We start from the raw sequence: 23,291 nt of genomic DNA, 5'->3' as shown, positions 1-23,291 counted from the left end.
GGACTCTCCCAGGTTTGGGTCATGCACTGGAAACTCCTTCCAGCTCATTCCGAGAGCTTCGTGATCCTTTCGAAGCAAGCCTGGGGCCAGGGCCAAATGATCATTTACAGCTGCCTGTTGAAAGTGTGTGGCTCCGGCAGGCGGGACAGAACGCCAGGTGAAACTGGGCCGTTTCCACTGAGCAGTGGGTTTATTGGACCCCGACGTTCGAAACAAAACTTTGTGGGGGAGTTTGGCTGCCTCATGTAGCAAAGCCTGAAAGAAAGGTTCCCTCGCATGCCTGCAAACCAGACCCACTGAATTTTCTGTGGCAGTAGTCGAGGCAGCAAGAGGGAAGCTGTTGCTGCTGTTGCTACCATGGCTAGATAGCGCTCAGGCCTTCAAGGCTGTCAGGCTGGTGTTCTTCACCCCCCTTAGATTAAACTAAAAGCTGCCCTTCGCTGGGTTCTTCTCAGCGCAGGTTACTGTTGGGCAACGGTGGTTCTCGGGTCCATATCTTCACCCTTGTCTCCATGCGTGTGTTTTCCTCCTCTCTCCCTGGACCCCGTCCGGCATGTAGCTGTGTGTCCCTCGGACCTGCAGCAGCTCTGGAAAGAGGTCACCGCTACCCAGCCTGTAGAAGACAGCATCAAGCAAGAGGGCCTCGACCTGACCACCAACACTTCAAACTCTACCTCGTTTTCGGCCGCCAAGGTCTCGCCTCCCATTTCCCACCACTCTCTCTCCAATGGACAGAGCGCCATGCTCACGCCAAGGAGGGACAGGTAGAACCGAGCTGGGCCAGCCTTTTATTTTGCCCTGTAGGTCTAAGAAAAGGCTAGATGACTAATGGATCCATTGTTTGTTATTGGGAGTGGGGCCAGCATAGTCCAGTAGACTAGGAATTGAGGGAGCTGGGCTCTGTAGCTACGTAGGCAAGTCGCTTAACCTCTCTGTGTCTCCGCTTACCCGTCTGGAAAATGAGCTGTAATCATGTTCACCAGCCTCATAAGGCTTGACTGATGCATTTGAGAGCCTTGGCTGAAAGGTGTGAGGAGATGTGTTAATATCTTGGGGTGGTCCTGGTCTAGAAGCTTCTTTGGAACTGCAGTAGCCAGCCTGTCATGTGTAAGATCCCCAGTGTAACTGTTCATTCCTTCTCCTCCATCTCACACTCTCTCTCTCTCTCTCTTTCTCAGCAGCTCTTCTCATGAAGAGAACCCCGGCTCCCACCCTCTGTACGGACACGGAGAATGCAAGTGGCCTGGATGCGAAACCCTCTGTGAGGACTTGGGACAGTTTGTCAAGTAGGTCGCTCCCCTACTGTGTCTCTCTGGGGCTGTTGTTTTATTCCTGGCTCCCCCAGGTTGTGCAGCCAGTGTGGTGGTTTGCAAGTTGCCCTGCGCTCAGGGGCCATCCAGACCCTACCCGTTGCTAGCACCCTGCACTTCAGTACTGCTTTGGGCAGAAGCGGGAGGGGGTGGTCCTTGCACCTGCACCCTGGGCTGAGGGCAGTAGAGGTAGGTCAGAAAAGCCATGACTTCCAACTTTTCGGGGTTAGGTGGAACTCATTGTCTCTTCAGAGGCTACAGGTGTGGCCCTAAAAAATTGACTTTTCCACAAGTGGCTAGTGATTTTTTTGGGCACCCAACTTAACACCTTGCAGGGGTTTGATTTCCAGAGGACTCAGCACTGCCTGAAAGTCAGGCCCCTTTGGGGGGGGGGGGTCTTTGAGCCCCCAAAATCACTCGTCACTTTTTGGAAACTCTGGGCCTTCGTGTCTCTGTGCCCAAGTTCCCCATCTGTACCGGGGGGTGCTAGCACTCCCTGTCTTGGAGTTGGAAACTCTTCAATTCAGCCAGTGGGTGGACTGTAGATTCAAGCGTAATAGCCAAATTGGGGGCCCACCCCATCTCTTAACAAGGAGGTTAGTCTGTACATTCAGGGGCGTGTGAGAGGGATGGGGGGGAGGGTATGCTAGAGGAGAAGAGACTGTAAGAGACCTAGAGAAATCACAGGACGTGGGTGGGAGGAGGGCAAGAGAAGACAAACGAGGAAAGTTAGCAGTTCACCCTCTGTAAGGGGGGAAGAGAGAGAGAGCGCGCGCAAGAGAGAAGAGAAAGAAACAGATGGCAGCGCGGCAGCCTGCTGACACCGCTTGTGGGCTCTGTCACTGACTGATTAACTCCGCTGTCTAAGAGCCCTCCGCTAGCGTCAGGGTCAAACAAATTGTTTTCACGCTTCGTCAGAGGTTTACTTAATTAGTTCATTTGCAATTAGATCTCTTTGTAGCCGGGATTTTTAGCAAAGACATCAGAAGAAACTGACGGGTTTTCTTTCCTTTTTTTTTTTTTTCCTTTCCCCCTCTCTGCACTGAAGGGAATGTTGTGGGAGTTGGGGCAGAGATGCACTGTGCGTGTGTATGTCTATTTGTGTCTGAAAGACTTTTGTTTTACAAACAGCGCGTCAGCTGATCTCGGCAGCCATGTGCCTGTCTGCCTCCCCACTTTGTTCAGGGAGGGAGTACCGGAGGGTGGAACAGGTGCCAGCTGCAGTGAATACCAAGGCAGGCTCAGTCGGGGGGTAGGGAAGAGTGACTGCTGTGCATGTGGGGAGATGGGTTAAGAAGGGGAAAGCATCTTTATTCAAAGGAAAGAGCCAGGAGGAGAGGACAGGGGGCATTGTGCTATTGCAAGACGATGCCTTGCTGCAGCTAATGAAGTAAGGAAGGCAGAGGAGCCAGAGAGGGGTGCCACCTAGTGGTTAGAGCAAGGGGCTTGGTGACTCAGGACTCCTGGGTTCAATTCCCTTCTCTGCATTTGGCTTGATGCCTGACCTTAGGTAAGATTTCACCTCTGCACCTCAGTTTTCCCATCTGTACAATGGGTCTAATACTTAACTGACCTCACAAGTGGATTGCAAGCAGGGATGGGCCCAACCCACTAACACTGAAACTAGATCAGAAGCTCAGCAGTGTTTGGATCGCTGGTTTTGGCTTGACTCATGCAGAGCGGGGCACCATCTGTGAAGTACCAGTCTGAATCCTGAGCTTCTCCAATGTTTTGGGTAGAGACAGTTGAAAGAGAGGGAAGAATTTTTGCCAAGATGTTTGTAAAAAATTTGTCTCCTTTTTTAAATTTGAAATGTTTCAACCAGCTTGAATTTTGGGTGCATCTGAATCCACAGGGCCAATTTGTACCCACCTCTAGCAAAGAGTTAACCAAGTTATTGGGCTTCTTATATATGCTGGAGCAGTTTGAGGAACTCCACCCCTGGGCACAGGAAGGAAGAATGAAACTTTTTTACACTGAGATGAAAGAATGAAAGCACTTTCCAGATAAGACCCCCACCCCATTTTTACACTTTCCTCCTTCGGCAGAGAATGCCAAAACTCTTGACAGCTTATTCTTCACAGAAGTAACCATGTCTTAGTCCCACCATGCAGAGGAGCAAGGAGTAAAGACCCCTAGTCCATCTCCAGCTAGATAGGTAGTAGTGACGAAAGAAACTCAAACATTGTGTCGGGTTAGTTCAGATGCAAGTCTGGAAGCTTGTCCCCAACATCTTGTTTTTGCAAGATAGGGCTGGAAATCTCCCATAAACAGGTTTTTCAGTGAGAATCCTGGTACCTCCTGCTGCTGATTGATGGGTAGATCCCATCTGGACAACTTCTCCCAGGGTATCTCTGTATTTTGTCCCCAGTCCTGGTTGGAAGCCGAGTCACCAAAATGACCATCATTTGCACCCCAGTAGTATGTTTGGTTCCATCATGGATAGAGGCATTGCCTTTACACCTAGGAGCGTACAACCTAAATCAGACCTAGACAGTACAGGGCCAGATTTTCTAACAAGTTAGGCATGCATTGTGTGCTCGCAATTCACGACTAATTTGCATGCATGGTTACTATGGTTGCACTCGCAAATGTCACTGGCACATACAATTACCTGATTTGTGTATCTGGTCATTACACCTGTAAATTAGACGTGCATTTTGCCATGAGACTGCACACCTCACTGATGTGAAAATCTAGCCCACAATGTGACATGGGCCCATAGAGCCCCAGTTGAACCACCTTTTCCAAATCTGTGTATCTTGGAAAGTGGAGAGGGTTCAACCATCCAAACCCGCGTGGTGGATTATTGTAGCAAGACTTCCTGGAAGAAGTGAGTTTTAAATGGCTTTGAAGACAGGGAAGTTGCTTGGCACAGCATGCGGGGAGTTCCAAACAGAAGGGATGGTGCGGAAGTCAAGAGAAATGAAATACCGCTAGCTGCACATACATACGATCCTTGAGGAGATTTACGGTGGCTTCTGAGGGAAAATCACCTGCTGGTTAGAACACAGCACTTGGGAGCCTGACTTCGTTTTTATAACTTACCCGGGGTTGTGATGGAGAATCCATCACTGGCAATTTCCAAACCAAGACTGGCTATTTTCCTAAAACATCTGCTGTAGTTCAATCGTGGGTTAATTCAGGGAAGTTGTATGGCCTGTGTTATACAGGAGATCAGACTAGCTGATCCCAATGGTCTCTTCTGGCTTTATAGCCTATAAAACTATTCCTGGCGCTGCCGTGGACTCTCCTGTGTGAGCCCGAGCAGCTACTTCCCCTCCCTGTGTCTCAGTTTCCCTGATACCTACTTCCTGTGGATGGAGAGTGGAAACTAAATTAATTCATGTCTGTAAAGGCTTTGGAGGACTCTAAATAATAATATTTAGCTCTTACGGAGCATTTTCATCTCTGGCTCTTACAATACAGGTCAGTATCACTGCGCTGATTTACAGAAACTGGTGCACAGAGAGATGCAGGGATTTGCCCAAGGTTACGCAGCAAGTCAGTGGCAGACCTGGGAATAGAAACCATGTCTCGAGACTTGGTGTAGTGTCCTGTCCATTGGGCCACACCGCTCTAGATGGAAAGCAGTGTGGAGGGGGGTCAAATGCTAATTCGGTGAAGATCAGTGTGAGGCCAGGTGACTTATTTATTTCTGATCTGATTGACCTGCCCCTAAAGAGACTTTTTAAAGTCATGGAACGATAAAGGAGATGCCAAACATCCCCCATATAAAGTAAAATCCCAGATACTGGAGAGGAGGGTTTTCCCCTCACTTGCCCTCTTGAGTCACATTACAGCAGCAGGACAATTACACTGCGAGTTGGCACTCGGGTGACTGTGGGCCAGTTCCTCAGCTGGTACCAGTAAGCCCGTTGAGCTAGGCTGGCTTGACACCATCTAAGGAGCCCGCTCCGTTTGTACCATGTGTGATGGGAGCAGAGGGAAGATCCAGACCAGGTGGAAGGGCAAGAGTAAGGGATGGAACTGACTGAGCAGGGGGGCTGGAGAGAGAGATCAAAGGAGGACGAATGGGGAGAGTTCAGCATAGCGTGACTGGGGAGCATGGGACACGCGGACTCTAGCTTGGATATTGCTCTCGGCGTGTCAGCAGCAGCTGCCCCTGGCCCAGGGAGCTTGGTTTCCTGACACTGCAGCATCCAGGAACACAGGCTCTCTGCTGTTTTGTTGCATGGCTCTGGTTGACATTAGAGGGAGAAGTTTGATAGCAGGGATCTGTCGAGCGGCACGGCTCCAGGTGAAGGGAAAAGAGGGGGCCGCAGAGTTCAGAAAAAGGGGAGAGGGGACACCGATGGCAGGCTGCTGACAGTGCGGAGCGCTCGCCGCACAGGGCTCGGGAGGCTCACGCTCTGTGCTCGTTTAGTTAGCGGGACTGACGGGGATCCACCCGTTGTGTTTCTTTCCCAAATCCCCTCACCTGCGGCAACACCTGCGGCTGAGTCTGAAACGAGGGTTTCCCCCATTTGCAAGACCCAGGGCTGCTTTAGACAGCACCATCGGGGCAGGTGTATTTAAAACATCAAAACGTAATGCAGCCCTAATGTTTTCTTGCACCTTGAATTCACCCTGGCGGAGAATTATCCCCGCTCGTTCAGCACTCACCAGCACCCTGAGCGAGCTTTCCTCGTGTGCCGCGGTTGGAGGGAGAGGCAGGACTTGTTCTGCATTGTCAAGCTCAGAAGGCCATGCTTTGAGCGCCCGTGGTTTAGCGAGATGGGGCCTGGAGGGGAGACAGCACAGAGCTGTGTGGGGCAGGATTGATTCCTGGCTGGAGGGCGATGCTAGTCTGAGAGGCAGGGAAGGGCAAGGCATCCCCCTATTCTAGCGAGAGTCCACAGCCCGGCACCTCTCACTGAGCTATCTCCATTCTCCCTGGGTTCCAGACCTGGGGATTTCTCTGTCTGTCCTGACATCCCGGTCCGTGCTCATGCCTGGGACCTCCATGTGGTTGAGCGAGCAGAGTTCCTCGCTGGCAGGGAGCACTCAACCTGGAATCATGACTAAGACTGGTGCCGTATGTTCTTCTGTGAAAGCGAGCACGGGCCATTTTGAGGCCGTACACATGTCCCAGCAAGGCCCTAACTTTGTAAGGAGAAGGCTCCGCTGCCGAAGGTGGCCATGAGGTTATTGTTTTGATTGCAGAGAGAGGAAGGGGAGGGCCTTGTGGGTAAGGTATGGGACCCTGGGTTCTAGTCCCAGCTCTGCCGCTGACCTGGCTCCATCCCCTCCTTGGTCTCTGTTTCCCCATCTGTAAAATGGAGCTGATCATATTTACCTGCCTGGGGGAGGGCGTTTGAAAGGTTTCATGCATGAATGTTTGTGAGGCACTGAGAGTCTAGGATGCGGAGCACCTCATAAATGCCACCTCCTGCCTTTGGGGAGTCTCTCATGGGATGCAAATGAATCCCCATGATGCTGCCTGTGTCTGCCTGGAAACCTGCTCCTTGGGTGCAGTCAGTCTTACCAGGTACATCCCGGAAATGGGATTTTCCAGCTGAGCTTAAGGAGCCAACTGTTGTACCATACTCACACCTCCCCCGGGGCTTGGCTTGCAGGCTCACCCTCCACAGGTACCAGCTGTTTGTTTTGTATTTCAATGGACTCCCTGTGGCAAACTACAGCTGAGGCAATCCAAGTGCTGTTGGGGAAGGGGCTGAGAGACTGGGTAGTCCAGAGGGTAGGGAGGTAGAAGACCTGCTCTTCTCGGCTCTGCCAGTTACCTGCTGTGTGACCTTGGCCAAATCACGTTGCTGCTCTGTGGCTCAGTTTCCCCTCCCATGCTTTGTCTTATCTGTTTAAATTGTGAACTCATCAGGGCAGGGACTGCCATGTAATGTAACTAGCAGATTGGGGCCTCCATTGCTCCTGTAATAGAGATAAGAGGTGCTTGCAGGCCATAGGTAGGTGCGGACATGGGCCGGTAGGAGGCACTCTGTTTCATGGTGGGCTCTGGGAACTGTCAATCTAAAATCCATTCTTCTCTGTCTAGACACCTCAATACGGAACACGCACTTGATGACCGAAGCACGGCCCAGTGTCGAGTTCAAATGCAAGTGGTGCAGCAGCTGGAAATACAGGTAGGTGCAAACCAAAGAGACTTGAAGGGTGGTGTGGAGTCAAACTCTTTACTTGCCCTGCATATAAGTGGCAGAATTAAGCTGCTCTCCATCGGGAGGGAATAGCTGGGTCTAGGGTGACCAGATGTCCTGATTTTATAGGGACAGTCTCAATATTTAGGGTTGTGACTTAGAGAGCCAGGAAACGAGATGTTTGACAAATTATTGTCAGACCTCCTAGATCTGCTCACCTGGGCCTTAGCTACCACAATGTGCAATCTTATATAGGCAGAAAAATAGTTGCCAATTGCACCTGTAAATTAGGTGCACATTTTGCCATTCAGTCACCCATCTATCTTAAGGATAAGGGGTCCTGTCCCAAACCCAAGTGCGGGTGGTGGGCAACCAACCACTCAAACCATGGTAGATCACACATTCATGTACATATGAAACAACACATTGAATGGCTAGATCAAAAAAGAGAGACTACCGTTGTAACCAACGTAAGAAATGGAGCCTGGGTATTTCAAGTGGAAATTCAGTGGAAGATGGGCACCTGATTTCTGCAGGCTCCTCTGAAAATTTCAGCCAGAACGCCGCATGTACGGTGCATTTGCTTCCATAGCATGTGGGGGTTTCACACTGGCACAGGGTAACCAGTGTGTTGTGTGTGTTTTTTGTGGTGTTATCTATGGCACTTTGTGTACATGAATGTTGTGTAATGGTTGCAACCCATGGGACGTGCACTGTAGCCAACACTAGAGCCAAATCCTAGTCCTCCTGAAGCCAGGAGGGCTGATGATTGCTCAGCCCTTCCAAATATCAGGCCGTGTATTATGGGCCCAAATGCAGACTTCGGAGCTCACCGTCAGGCCCCTGCTTTTGGAAATCTTGCCCTTGATTTGTCCTGTGCATTTCATACGAGCTGTTTCCCCCCCAGAAGTGCTTCGTGTAATTAGTTAACAAAAGAGGGCAATTCAGAAGAAATGTAGGCTTTCCGCTGAGGTTTGCGAAGCAATAGAGATTCAAGGCAAGAGAGAGCCAGGGTGGCTGTTGAGAGCGGCCGCTGCAGAAGGCTCTCGCTAGCGCAGGCAAGCTTGGGTAAAGGGACAGGGTGGTGCCGCCTGGGTGAGAGGAGGAGATAATCTATGAGCACTGCCCATGCTGAGTATTTTAATGACGGACATACGGCACATAGGCGACTGTCTCCACATCTCTCGCGCACGTGCTGAATGCAAAGATGCCTGGTGCGTGTGACCGTGCGTAGGAACTGTAGTGCCGTGTGACACGTGTGTATCCATTGCCCGGGGAGGGGGGTGCACGCACGTTGTCTTTTTATTTACAGTTCCTCCCCTGGACTTCTCTGCCTGCCCTTTCCTGGGAAATACCAGCCCTGGAGCTTGTGTGACTGACTCCGGGGGTACTCTTGTTATCCAGGTTGCCTTGGCTGCTAGATCACACGTGTGCTAGGGCGTGGGGGGAGGAGGTGGCAGAGGAGGCTGTGCTCGGGGGGGGGGAGCAGCTGGTGTAATGCAGAGTGCTGGCAGCCTCTGGCAGGAGTTAGAGCAAGGTAGGATGAAGCTGATGGCGGGGAGGGGACGAGGGAGGGAAAGGGGTGGACATTTAAAAAAAAAAAAAAAAAAAAATTAGAGAAAAAAACTCCCAGGAGCACTGGTTGGAAAGTGAAGTTGAGATTCTAAAGCCGCCTGAGTCAAACCGTGTGATTCCATCCTGTTCCCAAATGCTCACTAAAGCAAGAGGTTGAAAGCAATTACTGGAACTTAGAGAGGGGTGGGAGGGGGGAACCTGAAGGGATAGCAGAAAGCTCTGTGCGCGAAGAGGAGAAGCTGCCACCAGAGCTACCAATTATAAAGTTTTCAGCGCGGAGCTCCCGCTGTGTCGGTGGAGAGAGTGTCTGCATCAGGAGGGGAGATCTGTCAGCTCTAATGAGAGCCACGACAGCGCGAGAGCGTCGCAGCCGCTCAAACTTCCAGCCAACTCTACTCCGGCGGCTGCTTTTAACTCCTTCCTCGCCGGGCTTCCTGCTCCACTCCCAGCGAAGGAGCCGCATCCGCAGGGGCGGGGGCCAGTGGGAGGAGGGAGGCAGCCTCTTTGGGTGTCTCCTGGATTGCGAACGGGGCCCAAAGTTTGAGGGGATGAGGCGGAAAGGGAAGGTGACACGAAGAGAGATGGTGTCAGGTCCCATTGCCTCTCCACAGCTCAAAACCTCTCCTGGTGCCACAACGAATATTTCACCCTTCCCCGCACTCTGAGAAACAAACACACACAATTAAAGCAATGTTGCACAAGTGGGCGGATGGGTGGGTGGGTGGGTGGGTAGGTAAGGGAAAATGGGAAGGAGTGTGGTGGGGGGGTATAGAGAGGTAGGATCTGATGCACCGACAGTGGGCAGGGGAAATACAGGCTCACTGGTAAGGAACAGAGGGGGTGGACAGGAGAGGCTGATGATGGAAAGGAGAGAGTGAGAAGATGAATGGGGAGAAGTGGACCAGGTCCTCCAATGGAGGAGGGAGGAATGAATACAGAGCAGAGTGACAGCCACCTGGGAAGCATAGAGAGACGGCACCAGAGAACAGAGGAGTGGGAGACGGAAAGGAGATTGGGGGGTGGGAGGGGATGGTGGATAGATGGGAGAAGGGAGGTGTGGATGGATATATATCTATAGAGGCATGGAATTATTCTGTTTTGCAATAGATTTTTCATCCCAGCACATAGAGCAATGCCCATACAGCCAGAGGCGTGGGCATGGCAGGCAGACACCCCAGCAGCCGTCAGCACACGTCCAGGTCTTCCTCCCCAATAGGAAAAGGCAGCTTTTTAGCGGGCCAGAGAAGCAATCCCATGGACAGGTGCACGGCTTTCAGGAACGTTCGATGTTACTGGGAAGATGCTAGCGGGGGGGTTAGACCACAGCACCGGCAGCCTCTCACCACGCGAGAGGAAGGAAGGCCCGGGGACGGAAGAGAATAACCCTGGTCTGTCACATAGCGGCACTCAGAGAACGTTGGCCAGACAGTGCCAGGCACATGGGGGCCAAGCAAGGGATGAGAGAAGAGCTTAAGGAAGCTTGCAGGAGAAGCGCGTTTCAGTGAGCACTCCCTGGGAAGCTGGGTGCTAGACAGCCCTGGGAGTTACCCTGCAGCAACAAGTAACCTCTTCCCTCCTGCTTCACCCCACAGCTGGCGAAAGAAAGCGAGCGTCTCCAGGCAATGATGGCCCACCTCCATATGAGACCTTCGGAGCCGAAGCCTTTCAGTCAACCTGTAAGCACCAGCCTGCCTTCCCCATCTGCCGCTCATCCCCTCGAGTTTCCTCCTTCTTGGTGCCTCCATCCCTGTCCTATCTGTCCGCCCATCCCCGTCCAGCTCTTCCAAAGCCCATTCCCAATGTCTTATCACCATTTTCCTCTCTTGCTTTGCCCAGAGGTTTGAGCCAAGCCGTGCAGACCATATCCCTGTTACGGCCTCAGTGGCAATCCAAGCTGGGCAGGGTCACCAACATACTCAGTGTCTCAAGCCCGGTTATGGCGTCCTTGTAGCAATGATCCCCAAGTGATCCGCTTCTGGTTATCTCCGCCCCAGAGGTCTGGGCTTGGCTCTGGTCCATGTTGCTCCCCTTACTAGACATCCAATGCTTTAGCAGGACATGGCTCATGAAAAGCCCAGGTGCTGACGTCCTCTGTGTTAAGGAGTCTCCGGGGAATGCTGGCCTCCCCCCAGCCTGCTCCCTCCTGCTTGGTGCCATCACCCCGTCCTCCTGAAGGAGTTTATTCATTGGAAGGGTGGCCTTTCTCTCTCTCTCTCTCTCTCTCTCTCTCTGTCGGTCACCTGCTCTCCCCGTATCTTCATGGCTTTTCTCTGCATCCCCAGGTCCTTCTGCTCCTGTTCAGTAGTGAACCTGGCTCGGGGCGTGAGCAAATGTATCCTCATCAGTGCCTCCTCCCCTGTCCCTGTAAAGAGCTCACTGAGCAAAATTCCAGGCCAGAAATCGGGATCATTGCACCTATCCCCTGCAAACCATACGCAGTGCCCTTAAAATCTCAGTACCTGATCCCTCGCCAGCTCCTAGCTCAGCTCTCACAAGGGCCTGGGCAGTACCTGGGGCAGACACCCCTAAGGAACCCCCGTGTGCTGCAGAGAGTAAGTCCTGATGACTCAGGTGTCAGGTTTCCTCCTGAGTTGCCCCAGTGTGATGTTCTAGCAGTGCCCTCTCTAAGGTGAGCTGTAACTCCAAGGGCTTGACGCCGACGACGTTGGGGTAATTACTCCTGAATTCCACCTGCTGTTTCAGTGAGAGGCAGGATTCTATAATAATAATACTATATGGAGATATACCGATCTCATAGAACTGGAAGGGACCCTGAAAGGTCATCGAGTCCAGCCCCCTGCCTTCACTAGCAGGACCAAGTACTGATTTTGCCCCAGATCCCTAAGTATCCCCCTCAAGGATTGAACCCTCAACCCTGGGTTTAGTAGGCCAATGCTTAAACCACTGAGCTATCTTCGTGCGCATAATGCTTCACTTCCTGTCCTGTTCAGCAGCTGCCCACAGTCTCATCCCAGAGCTGGCTGAATTTCGGCAGGGGATGAAGTGGTCCCTGTGTATAGTTGGTATGTCGGCTTGCAAAGTGCTTCGGGATTAAGACGCTTGGGGCTGGATCCAAGTTGCACTGAAGCCCGTGGGGGCCTTTCCAGTGACTGCAATGGGAGCTGGGTCAGGCCCACTTGGAGCTGTAATGTGTTGATAGCAGAGTTTTCCTGCAGCTGGTTTGATCCATGAGATCCTCCTTTAGTGCCCATCCCCCTGGGTTAGAGGGCCCTGTGCACTCTCCCGTGTCTCACAGCATGGAACCGAATCACTCTCCCTACCTAAGACCATCTCCACGTCCGTTCCCAACTGCTCTCAATTTCTTCCACCCATGTCTGTGCAGCTGAACCTGGTCTCAAGCGCCACCCTCTCCAAGAGCACTTCAGATACCTTTCCAGATGGCTTACCTCATCCCCCCACCTCCGCCACCGCCCCCATCACTCCCTTGCGGCAGGGTCCATCCGTCATCAGCTCCTCTACCTTACAGACCATGGGGGCCATTCGCAGGAGAAACCCCGAAAAATTCTGCCCCCCAATATCTTCAGGTAAGAGCGGCGGTGGGTGGGTCATTGATGCTCATGTGGTATGAGTTACTAGATTCGGTTCCTTCATATTCTCTCTCTCTCTCTCTCTCTCCCCCCTCTCCAGAGCTTGCACAGAATCACGAGTTTTACAAAAACACAGACGTCCGGCCGCCCTTCACGTATGCCTCACTCATCCGGCAGGTGAGGAACGCCCTCCGGCTCCGGGGGGCTGTGAAGGCAGCTATGTCCCGACGCAGTAGGCTGTTTGTGATTAGAGCTGAGAACTTGGAGGCCAGACTCCGGGTTCCATCGCCAGCTCTGCCACCGACTTGCTTTGTGATCTCCGGGGCCCTAGTTAGCAAATCAGGATAACAACTCCACAGGGAAGCACGGAGAGAGTTCATTCCTTAGGGGCCAAATCCTCAGCTGGTGTAAACGGGTGTAGCTCCATTGCTCTGGTTGTGTGCAGCTGACTTGGAGATCCTCAGGGAAAAGGCACTTCAGTTCTGTAAGTTGTCCATAGTCATATTTATTTCACAAAAATGATGACGGTGCATTTAAAGTCCTGCCTCTGCGAAGTGGGTTCCCAGTGGGTGGGCATCTGCCTCACCAACACCACTGGACACTGGTTGTCCCCTTTTACTGTGAGTCTCATCAGAGAGGCCCAAGAACTGGTCCATGAAGGTGGAGATCCCCTCTTCATCCATAGTGTTGATCCGTCCTGATGCAGTGTTGGAGGGGAGGCCGGCCTTACCTGTGCTATATTTGCTCTGTGGATAATTGGGGAACCCCAGTCTCAAGGATCATCAGCCATCACCTTAAAATCCAGGCGAGACGGGGCATAGAGGGACTCAGCATCCCTGCCAGTGGCTCTGTGCTGTCTGGCCACACCATGGAGCAAACCCAAGGACAGGTGCTGGGGCGTCGGGTATAGTCTGTGCCACTCCGTCAGCCTCTCTCAACCCCTCCAGCCCCACGGATCAAATGTGTGAGCCTTTGATTTGCATATGCAAATATACTTATGAAGAAATGCAAATCGGAGCACTCCTATTGTTCGCTCTTTGGCTCGGGGGAAGGGGGGGTCTTCAAAAGCCCATGCCTGACACAGACAAGGTTCGTTTGGAAGGGTGATTTCTGCCACTAACTCCATTTAACTCCTCTTTGGACAGCAAGATTAGCTGAGCTTTCTCTGGCGTTAGATAGTTGGTTCGTTGCATGCAACCTTTTGGCAGCACGGTCCAGTGGGTAGGGCACTGGGCTGGGAGTCAGGAGACCACCACTGAACTGCTGCATGCCCCGGGGCAAGACGCTCCCTCTGCACCCGAATAGCAAGGCTTGTGTGCTTTGACATCTATGGGTGAGCCCCTTCGTGATCCAGACAGAACCTCTGACTCTTCTGCAGCTCGCCCATCATGGTTGGCAGGCGCGATCAGTGATACAGGCTCTTGGGATTGATGCTTTATAAGTAATTGGTTTGGGTTCCTCCCCCTCCCCCCCTCTGAATTCCAGGCTATCCTGGAGACCCCAGACAGGCAGCTAACGTTGAATGAAATCTACAACTGGTTCACGCGGATGTTTGCCTACTTCAGGAGGAACACCGCCACCTGGAAGGTAAAGCCCCGCCTGGGATTTCATTCTTCACCTCCTCTCCATCAGCTGCAGAACTCGCTCGGGGCACTGGCAGTACATGGCAGGGTCTGCTGCCAGGGTGGCTTTCATTAGAGGTGGGCTCTAGATCACAGCTACGTAGGGCAGCTATGTATGCATCCAGGAGAGGTACTTTTCCCTCTGACTCCCGCCTATTGAGGTGGTACTTTGGCGGCTTCTCGACATTGGAATATGGGGTTGTGGGGGGGAAGCGGGGATTTGCTGCAGATTTTAGCTGAGCCATACATCCGAGAAGGGCCTTGAGCTGTCCCTGAGTTGCTCCGTCCCCAGTGAATTGCTGTCTGATAATGTTGTCCCATTGCCTCGTGAGTGACCGTTGGTGGCATTCTCACAACCTTGTTGCATTGCCTGACGGCGCCATGTAAAGCCACGACACAGACAGGTCCGTCGGTCTGAGACAAGCGCCGGGGGTGGCAGGAGAGAGTGGAAGGATGGTGTTACGTTTCCCTGAGCAGTCGGAGCATGACTCGGGATGGGCACAATTCTCCTCACAGCGAGAGGCCTGTGAGCCACGGGGTCCCTCTGAAGCCCTAGGATGTAAGTGGTGCACAGGAGGAAATGTCCCCTTGTTCCCCCGGGTTAATAGAGAACTTCCCATTTCCAGGTGTCCGCTTGCCTGTGTTACAGGGCAAAACCGCCCTGCAGGACTTCCCAGCCGTGCATCACCCCCCTGCATCCATCATGCAGGCAAAAACCCTATGTGCCAGAGAGGTGGGCTCAACTGGGCAGCTGGCAGAGTTGGCTTTTCATCGTCTGGCCTTGTATAAAGACAGAACTCTGTTGAACTACACCTGTTTTGTGGGCCGCTGGATGGTGTGTGCCAGGGTGCCCCCCGGGGAGAAAGGGGGAGGATTATGGGATTGGGGTGGCAGATTGCGGGGTTTCCGAAGGGGGTTACAGAGCAGCTAGTGTGCGAGCACCTAACTTACCTCTCTGTCTGTCTTAGGGCTTCCTGTAATGCCTCTCTCTGTAGCATCTTGAGCAGTGACGAACTGATCCCCAGGGGGATTGAGCACCCGTAGTTCTTAATGAAATCAGCGGGAGCCCCAAGTGCTCGGTTCTGCTGCAAAATCAAACCCTTCTTTTTTCTAAGCATTTAGCTCTGCCCCTCCCCCCCATGTGTCCTCAAACTCCAGGGAAGGTTGGAGGTGAATGGCCTCTCGCTAGGGTTTGCGCTTTCAGGTAGGGGCTGTTCAGTCCTCCCAGGGCATCGTGCAGGAGCGAGCAGCTCCCTCAAAAAGGCTCAGGAATTAGGTCTCGAGCTAAACCTGTACATCTTGGGTCCAGAAGAAGGGTATTTTTTTTATTTTTTTTTCTTTAAAAGGGAAAAAATTTAGACTCTAGAAATAGAAAATAAGGTTAATGATAACCCGGGGGCTGGTGTCTCGCTGCAAATAAAGACGGCTCAGCCAAGCTGTAAAAGTCTCCAGCGCCACCATGGCTCTTGCTAGGGTACCGATTCTCATCTGAGGGGATGAGGTTCTGTGTGAGCTGGCTGCCGCCTGTCTTTCACCTTGGCAAAGAAGCGGGTGAAACGTCGGGCTCGTTCTGAGAGAGAGGATGGTTTTACGGGTCTGGCACCGGCGTGGGGCTCTGGAGACCTGGCTTCAGCTCGCGGCTCTGCCACAGACTGGCTCCGGGATCTTGTGCAAGTTGCTTCATCTCTCTCTGCCTCAGTGTCCCCTCTGTCAAGTGAGGCTACCAGTCCTTCTTCTTTCCCGCCCAGTTCAGACTGTAAGTTCTTTGGGGCCGAGGGGCTGTCTCTTATTGTATACATACAGTGCCTTGCACAATGGAGTCCTGCTCAGCCTCCCCTCCCCATTTGTTGGGATTCATGGCACCAGGACGAGACAGGGTTCCCCAGGCAGGGCAGTGGGGCTGTGATCTCTATGTGCCATGGAAGTCGAGTCTCCATAGAAGCTTACAGCGCCCAAAACCTGAGCTTCCAGGTGCATGCAGGTTTAACCCCGGGAAATCAGTAAATTTTCACCCACTTACCCCAGGCCTGAAGTTGGCCCCTTGGGCCTGCGGTTCACTGTGCACCTGCCCTCCATTATTCAGTCTCCAGTGCTTCTTGGCGCCTTTTCCATTCAACGGTTCTGGTCTAGATCTGGAGAGACCCTCACGGGGGGGCTGCAGGGAAGGGCCGGGGGAGCACCATCTCCAGTGGGGAAGGGGCAGGGGTCGCATTCCTGCTGCTGGGCACCGCTGCTTTTCAGTCAGCGCCCCCCTCACCTCCCACCCCCATCGCATCTTCCAGACATGACATAATTCCACCGTGTCACAGGCAGACCCTGATACAATCACTCCCTCAGACGGGAAGCCAGAGTCATTATGTAGCCTCAAACCCTGATAAGAGCTCAGCCCAGCCGGCTGCCTATTAACTGAACTGAGAGGAAGAGGCAGAGGGGGATAAACTGAAGGGAATTGCCTCCAATGGAGTCTGGAATCCTTGACTCACCTGCAAGCTCCAGACTGTTCTTTATCATGTGTCTTGCGGTTGTGCTTCAAGACCCCGGCTAAATCAGAGCCTCCTTGTGCTTGGTGCTGTACATAGCCGTAGTGAGAAGCAGCCTCTACCCCCAAAGAGTTTACAATCTGAATACGACGGGGGGAGACAGAGGCACAGAGTGGGGAAGAAGTGACTTGGCCGAGGTCACGCAGCAGGTCAGTGGCAGAGCCAGGAATGGGACCCAGGTCTCCTGTCCTCTGCAGCAGCATTCCTCTCAGTGGACCTGACCCCCGGGCCGGTGGGGGTAGTCACATTACTCATGCCTAGCATTGCGAGTGCCTGTGAAGTGCTGGGGAGCTTTGGGTGCTGGAAGACCTCCCTGCACAAGCCTCACAAGCCTAGCGAACCTCCATGTTCAGGGCTGTGGCTCTTCTGGTTTTCACCCATCCACCCCCCTCGCCCTTTATGGCTTGATCCTTCTCTGCTCCTTCCCTCACCGATGGTCCTCATCCTCTTTTGGGTTGCTTTTATTATTACCATTGCTCCCTTGTAGGACTTCACTGCGCTAGGCACTGTGTAACAAGGACAGTCTCTGCCCCAAAGAATTTACAACCCAAGTCAAATGCTCCTAATGGCGTCCTACGCCAATGCAAGCGGGCATGAGCAAGTCACCAAGCTGGCTTCTCTGTGCCCCGGACGGCATGGCCTTAAGCAGACCTCTATTAGTGCAAAGCTCAGAAGGTTTGTTTCAGGGCAGTGCCCAGAAGTATGGGTGAATTATCCCAGCCTTGAATGACACCAGGTGGGGAATCGCTCAAATAGGTGGTTCTTGGGCTGAGGTTGGTTCTTCTCACTGGCTCAGAAGTCCCATCAGAGCTGTTTCTCTTGCAGCTTTCATTGCTTCCAGCTCTGGAACTCAGAAGTTCAGGGCTGCTGAGAGCATAGGGAGTGGGAATATTAAAACTCAAAAGAGGGTTTGGCTGGTGGGGGGAGAGGCTTCTTATTTTAGCCAATCCAGTTCATTCACCCTTAGTTAGCATGTGCCTCTTATAATGAATAGTTTGCTGCTGGTTGTACCGCTGGCAAGTGGTGGTTTGTATAGGAAGCTGTTCAAGGGTATAAGAAGAGAACAGATGGTCCAATGGTTAAAGCACTGAATGGGGATTCAGGAGAACTGGGTGCAGTTCCCAGCTCTGACACAGACTCCGTGTGACCTTGGTCATGTGAGGTAATCAGTTTGGGCCCCAGTTCCCCATCTGTAAAACGGGTTTAATAATCCATTCTTCATCTGCCGTGACTGTTTCAACTGGGAGGTGTCCGGGGCAGGGACTGTCCTGTACTATGTGTGGTTGCAGCTCCCAGCAAAATGGGACCCCAATCTCAATTTGAAGCATCTAGGCACTGCCATAATGGGAAAAATTACTGAGAGAGACTTATTCATGTTGCGGTACCACAAGCACTCACTCACAATCAACATGAGGAGCTGTCGCTTTGGTTTTCAAGTTCTCTGTTACTGTTCTTTAGAAACCCCACTGTGCTGAGATCAGTAAAGGCTCCCCATTTCCCGCTGATGCCAGCTCCCAGCGCTATACCGCCTGGCTGCAGAGCACCTTGGAAAGCGTTGATGCTGACAATTCACTCCTAATTGCTCTGAGCTCCAGCCACAGACAGAGGTGAATAGCTGATCTGTTTGAGGACAAAATGTGAGCTTCGGAAAGATTTCCAGTCTTGTTTGTTTAGGAATTTATAAAATCTGAGATGACAGAGACAGAAAAATATCTATTAAGTGGCATCTACTCCATCCACCTGCCAGGCCAGCGTTTTTTCCCTGGTATGTATCAATTTGTAATACAACAAAATTCAACTCGCTTTAACTCAAAGTAACATGGATCAAAGCACTTAGAGGGGCACTATGAATATAAAACTTAAAAGAAATAGCTTTATCTATGATTCAAATAACATCTTTTAGGATCACACTTTTTATACTAATGATGCATTCCTGAAGGTCTAATAAATGATTGCTAGATGTTTTAATCAATTATTATAGATTTCAACAGCTCAATAAGTCACTTATAACCATGGTTTATGACTAGAGCTTATCACAATGTTTGTTTTTTTTTTCCTCTCTGGAAAATTTTGACTTTTCATTGGAAAAAAATTTTTTGATTCTGAAATGCCACCACAGCATCTCATGGGATTTGTAGTTCAAATGTCTCATGCCCCCATTCTCCTCTATAGGCCGGGGTCCCTAGTTGAACTGCCTCTCCCATGATGCACTACTGCCTTCCCTCAGGGACAAAGAAGGCAGTGCATCATGGGAGTTGCACAACTGTGGTGTCATTTCTAAATCAAAATATTTCAGTTTCTAGGCAGTTGTGTTTTTCTTTGTAAATACAAAGTTGAATTTTCTGCAGAAAGCAGACCTCTCTCTCTCTCTCTCTCTCTCTCTCTCTTTATCAAAACCCCATTTTCCACTGGAGAACAGTGTCAACAGAAAACTTTCGACCAGCCCTGCTTATAACACCATCTGCTGACATGCTTCCAGCCATCTAGAACATATATTACTCATGTCTATAACAGGCTTCTAACATCTATTATTAATCTTTTATACCTATTTATCTGTGCACCATGAACAAAAATACCTTCCATCCTTCATACGATTCAGACTGAAAGTATTTTAATAGCCTCTCTCCCTTTCAACTATTTGTTCCATTTTACTTTTCATGCTCGTGGCTGGGATAGTGGAGAATAGTTTGGTTAATTTCACTTCCTGCCGTGTTTGTTTTTTATTTCTAGTAATCTATTGTCAAGGGAATCTCCCAGGCACATGTATGAAATCATGCTTTTAAAAAAATATCTAAAGTGCACAAGTCAAAGAAGTGTCATTTGATATGGATTCCCATCAATATTGCCCCAATCTCTGGGACGAAAAGGGTTCGCAGACGAATTAACGATACCCAAGAGATGAAACAGACTGAAAGGCAGCTGGCCAGTTGGCATGGACATCTGGTCTTAGTCCATCACCAGATCAGTCACCAAAACTAGGGATGTTTCCATGCCATAGCCCCTAATCCCTTCAATCTGATTTCTGGCAACCTGAGGACTTCAAGCAATACCAGAGGTGTGCACCAGATCACTTGACACCTGCAGGTTTAAAGGGTACATTCCTTAGCTGTCATAGATCGGTGCAGCTCCACTGACTTCAGCAGAGCGACGCTGATTTACATCAGGTGAGAATCTGGCCCATAGTGATCGTCTAATCTGACCTCCCGTCTAGCACAGGTTGTAGAATTTTACTGACAGAAAAAGGGTTGGAAGCCTTTCCCATAAAGTTTTGTACATCTCTCTCTCTCTCTTTTATTAAAATGAAATCAAAAGCCCAGGCCCAAAACTAGCTGACAAGCGTCCCCTTTCCCCAATCGGCGGGTTGGCTGCTGGAATGCGGCGCCTGTGCCTGGCTGACTGACCATGAATAATGGTGTCAGGGCAGGGAAAGCAGAGCCTAGGCCACCCCCTGTGTGCGTATCCCGCGGGATGGGCGTCCTGCCTCACAGTTCAGCATTCAGGATGTTGCGATGTCTCGGGCTGGCAAAGCAAATTTGCAGGGCCCTGCGCTGGGGCTGCGGGGCCTGAGCTAAGCTGTCCTGAAATCTTCTTAGCAACCATTGACTGTTTTAGTCTGTGATGGTACATCACAGAGGGTTTGTTTCAACAATTAGTCCCCTTTCAAAGGGCACAAGGGCTGGTGCTACCCTGCTCACTAGACTAGGGATTAGGGTTCCAGTTCTCCTTTGTTCAGCCATCCCCACTCCTCATCTCTCCATCTGCACACACCTCACTCTCTCTTCCCTTTTGTTTCCTTTATCATCACTTGAACTTTTCTCTGTTCTCTTCCCACTTCACCTCACCCACCTGCTCGTCAGGATCTGACAACCCGGAGAGGCCAGCCTGGTGCGGTAGGGTGACCAGATGTCCCGATTTTATAGGGACAGTCCTGATTTTGGTGTCTTTTTCTTATATAGGTGCCTATTACACCCCACTCCCTGTCCCGATTTTTCACACTTGCTGTCTGGTCATCCTATGGTGCGGTAGTGTGGCTTTAGAACCCACCCCAGTTGGAGATAAGGTGTTAGAAAGTTAATTGCTTCTGCTCAATTAGGCCTTTGTGCATGGCCAATCCATCTCAGCCCTTGTGCCAAGTGTACCGAGAACATAGCTCCCGGGGGGTGGGAGGAGAGGGGTATCCCCTCCTGTGGAAGGAAGAAATGTGCCCCCTGTTTAGCCCGACCCTTTTAATTCCCCTCCAATGCACAGAGAGTGAGCTGTAGCATTAACCAGCGCTCTGGGTAAGAGGTCAGTTAAACAAGCCCAGGAAGGACTCCAGTTGTTTGAACAGCTCCGTGAGTTTCCTGCACCAATCATCGACTCCTCCTGATGGCTCATGTGGAGCATTGCACTTGCAGGGGAACAGCTCTTTGCATGCCAGGCCAGCTCTGTGCATGAACACTTCTGCCAACGCTGCCCCGCACGGGTCGCATTTGGGATCTCACCCCCAGTGCGCTCGCACCCTCTGAGCTGACAGATTGTTTCCGTCTTGGGGGAACAGCACTTTCGCACCCGTCGCTCTCATTAGAACCTGGCACCGTTCACAGGGGGTGAATAATGGTTAGAACAAGGGACTGGGAGTCAGCACATCTGGATTCCCCTCCTCTCTCAAAGTCAGGAATAATGTCCAAGGTTTAGAGCATGGGAGACTGGGAGTCAGAACACCTGGGTTTTATTCCTAACTCTGGGAATGTTCTGCTTCCCCTGACTGCCTCAGTTTCCCCATCTATAAAACAGAAACATTACAATTTAGCAGAACTGGCCAAAATTTTTCATTCTAAAATATTTGAGGATGGAAAAATTGCCATTTCTCCTCCTCCCTCTCCCTTCTTCCCCCTCACCCCCATGAAATGTTTTGCAGAAAACTTGTATTTTTTTCCAAAATTTTCAGTATTTTGGAAGGGAAAAACTGAAATGTTCTAGTTTAGAAGGGGACTTTCCCCCTTTTTGTCTCTTTTTCCTCTTCCTTTTTGCTGTCTTCCTTTTTCCATTTTGCCCCTGAAAAGAAGAGGGGTCAGAAGTGGGGGAGGGGGAGATACGGAGGGCAAAGTCTTAGTCTTTAAAAGCAAAAAACTTGTTTTGGAGGTGAAAAATTATAATAAACCCTTAAATTCCGTCCTGACCCCAAAAAACGACCAGTCATGGTTTCTCAACCAGTTCTGACATTTCACCTCCTTCCTAGAATCCTGGGTGATCAGCAGGTAGGAGGCGCTGGGCAAGCGCAAAGTGCACAGAGAAGGAAGGAAGTGAGAGGAGAGTGGCGTGTGTTGGCGTGACGGCACATGCAGCTGCAACAGCAGAGAAATCTCCAGCATGATGGGGCGGGGGCAGGGGTTGGGGTTGGGAGGGAAAGCAGGGCCGGGGCATAAAGCAAACATCATTAGACAAGACAAAGATGAGAGGCAAACAGAGCAGCCAAGCCTGGCACTAAATAAATACTCTGTCGAAATGCAAAAGCCACGTTAAAACAAGGCAAGGAGGCGGCCTGAGAGCAGAAGAGCTGAGACGAGGCGGGAGAGACCTCCCCCCCCGCCCCAAACAGCCCCCCAACACCAGCCCGGCTAAGCAGGCGTGTGACCTTACCCCACGCTGAGTCCACTCAAAACACTGGGGAGGTTTAACCTCTTGTAGGCGCCTGGACCTGGCAATGTCAGACCCCCGCCAATAAAATGCCCAGGTTGATTTTATATCTCAATGTGGCTTTCCCCACCCGTCCCAATGTCCATTTCACAGGAGAACCGTTAAGACTCCGGGCCATGCACTTGCAAGGGGTTATTGCTCTCTTGCCCTGCAGCCCCATGTGTTAGAACGGCCACTGTGGGTCCGTCTACACTACAGTCAGGAGGTGTGATTGCAGTCTGTGTAGGCATTCCCGAACTAGGGTTGGCTGAGCTATTTTAGTGGGCTAGCGGAGACGCCACAGCGTCATGTGCTAGCTCATATCGGTTGGGTTTATACTCCGGCAGCTACCCCGGGCCAGCGCCCACGCTGCTGCACCTTCACCGCTATTTGTAGCAAGCAAGCTCGATCAAAGCTAGGTCGGATCTGCCTACGTGTGCTGCAGTGTAGACATAGCCTATAAGAGCCCATTCAGGCAAGCCCTGACACTGGGCTATGCACTGAAATGCAGCGTTATAGGTGATGGGATCTGGATCCTCGTCCAGTGGAAGACAAAAGGGAGCTCCAGCGATGAGTGGCCCCTAGATAGACATGGTATGGTAGGCTTTCCGGTGAGAGAGGCTCTACCGGTTCATGGAGGGGTCACACCGTTCCTACCTGTGAGGTGTTGCATTGAAATGTATTTGAATGCAAGTCACTGTTTAAGGAGCTGCTTCTGTTGAGAACTAGGCTGGTCTAGTGGCTGGGACATTGGCCTAGGAATCAGGAAAGCTGGGTTCTAATCCTAGCTCTGCTGTTGACCATATCCTGTCTCGTCTCGGTCTTCTCCTGTCCTTACTCTGATTCGGTTGTAGCCCCTTTGGGGCAGGGACTCTCTCTTGCTATGAGTGTGTTTACACTTTAAAAAAAAAAAAAAAAACAAAAC

The 23,291-nt window shown here is 51.4% G+C and overlaps 1 protein-coding gene across 5 annotated transcripts in view; it reads left to right on the top strand.

Annotated features, from left to right (window-relative positions):
- Positions 1–23,291, top strand: part of FOXP4 (forkhead box P4) — a 144,610-nt gene that overhangs the window by 102,785 nt on the left and 18,534 nt on the right. For 3 of the 5 annotated variants that reach the window (XM_054025523.1, XM_054025522.1, XM_054025519.1), the window contains 7 exons: positions 560–764; positions 1,179–1,286; positions 7,324–7,411; positions 10,591–10,674; positions 12,342–12,543; positions 12,647–12,723; positions 14,032–14,133. In XM_054025523.1, coding sequence (XP_053881498.1) covers positions 560–764; positions 1,179–1,286; positions 7,324–7,411; positions 10,591–10,674; positions 12,342–12,543; positions 12,647–12,723; positions 14,032–14,133 — 866 coding nt within the window. The remainder of the gene's footprint in view (positions 1–559; positions 765–1,178; positions 1,287–7,323; positions 7,412–10,590; positions 10,675–12,341; positions 12,544–12,646; positions 12,724–14,031; positions 14,134–23,291) is intronic. The other 2 variants (XM_054025524.1, XM_054025520.1) reach the window with 1 other exon arrangement.

The sequence above is a fragment of the Malaclemys terrapin genome, chromosome 4 (assembly GCF_027887155.1).
Source record: "Malaclemys terrapin pileata isolate rMalTer1 chromosome 4, rMalTer1.hap1, whole genome shotgun sequence".
Classification (NCBI taxonomy): Eukaryota; Metazoa; Chordata; order Testudines; family Emydidae; genus Malaclemys; species Malaclemys terrapin.
Note: the sequence above shows the minus strand (reverse complement) of the source record. Positions and strands in the feature narration are given on the sequence as shown.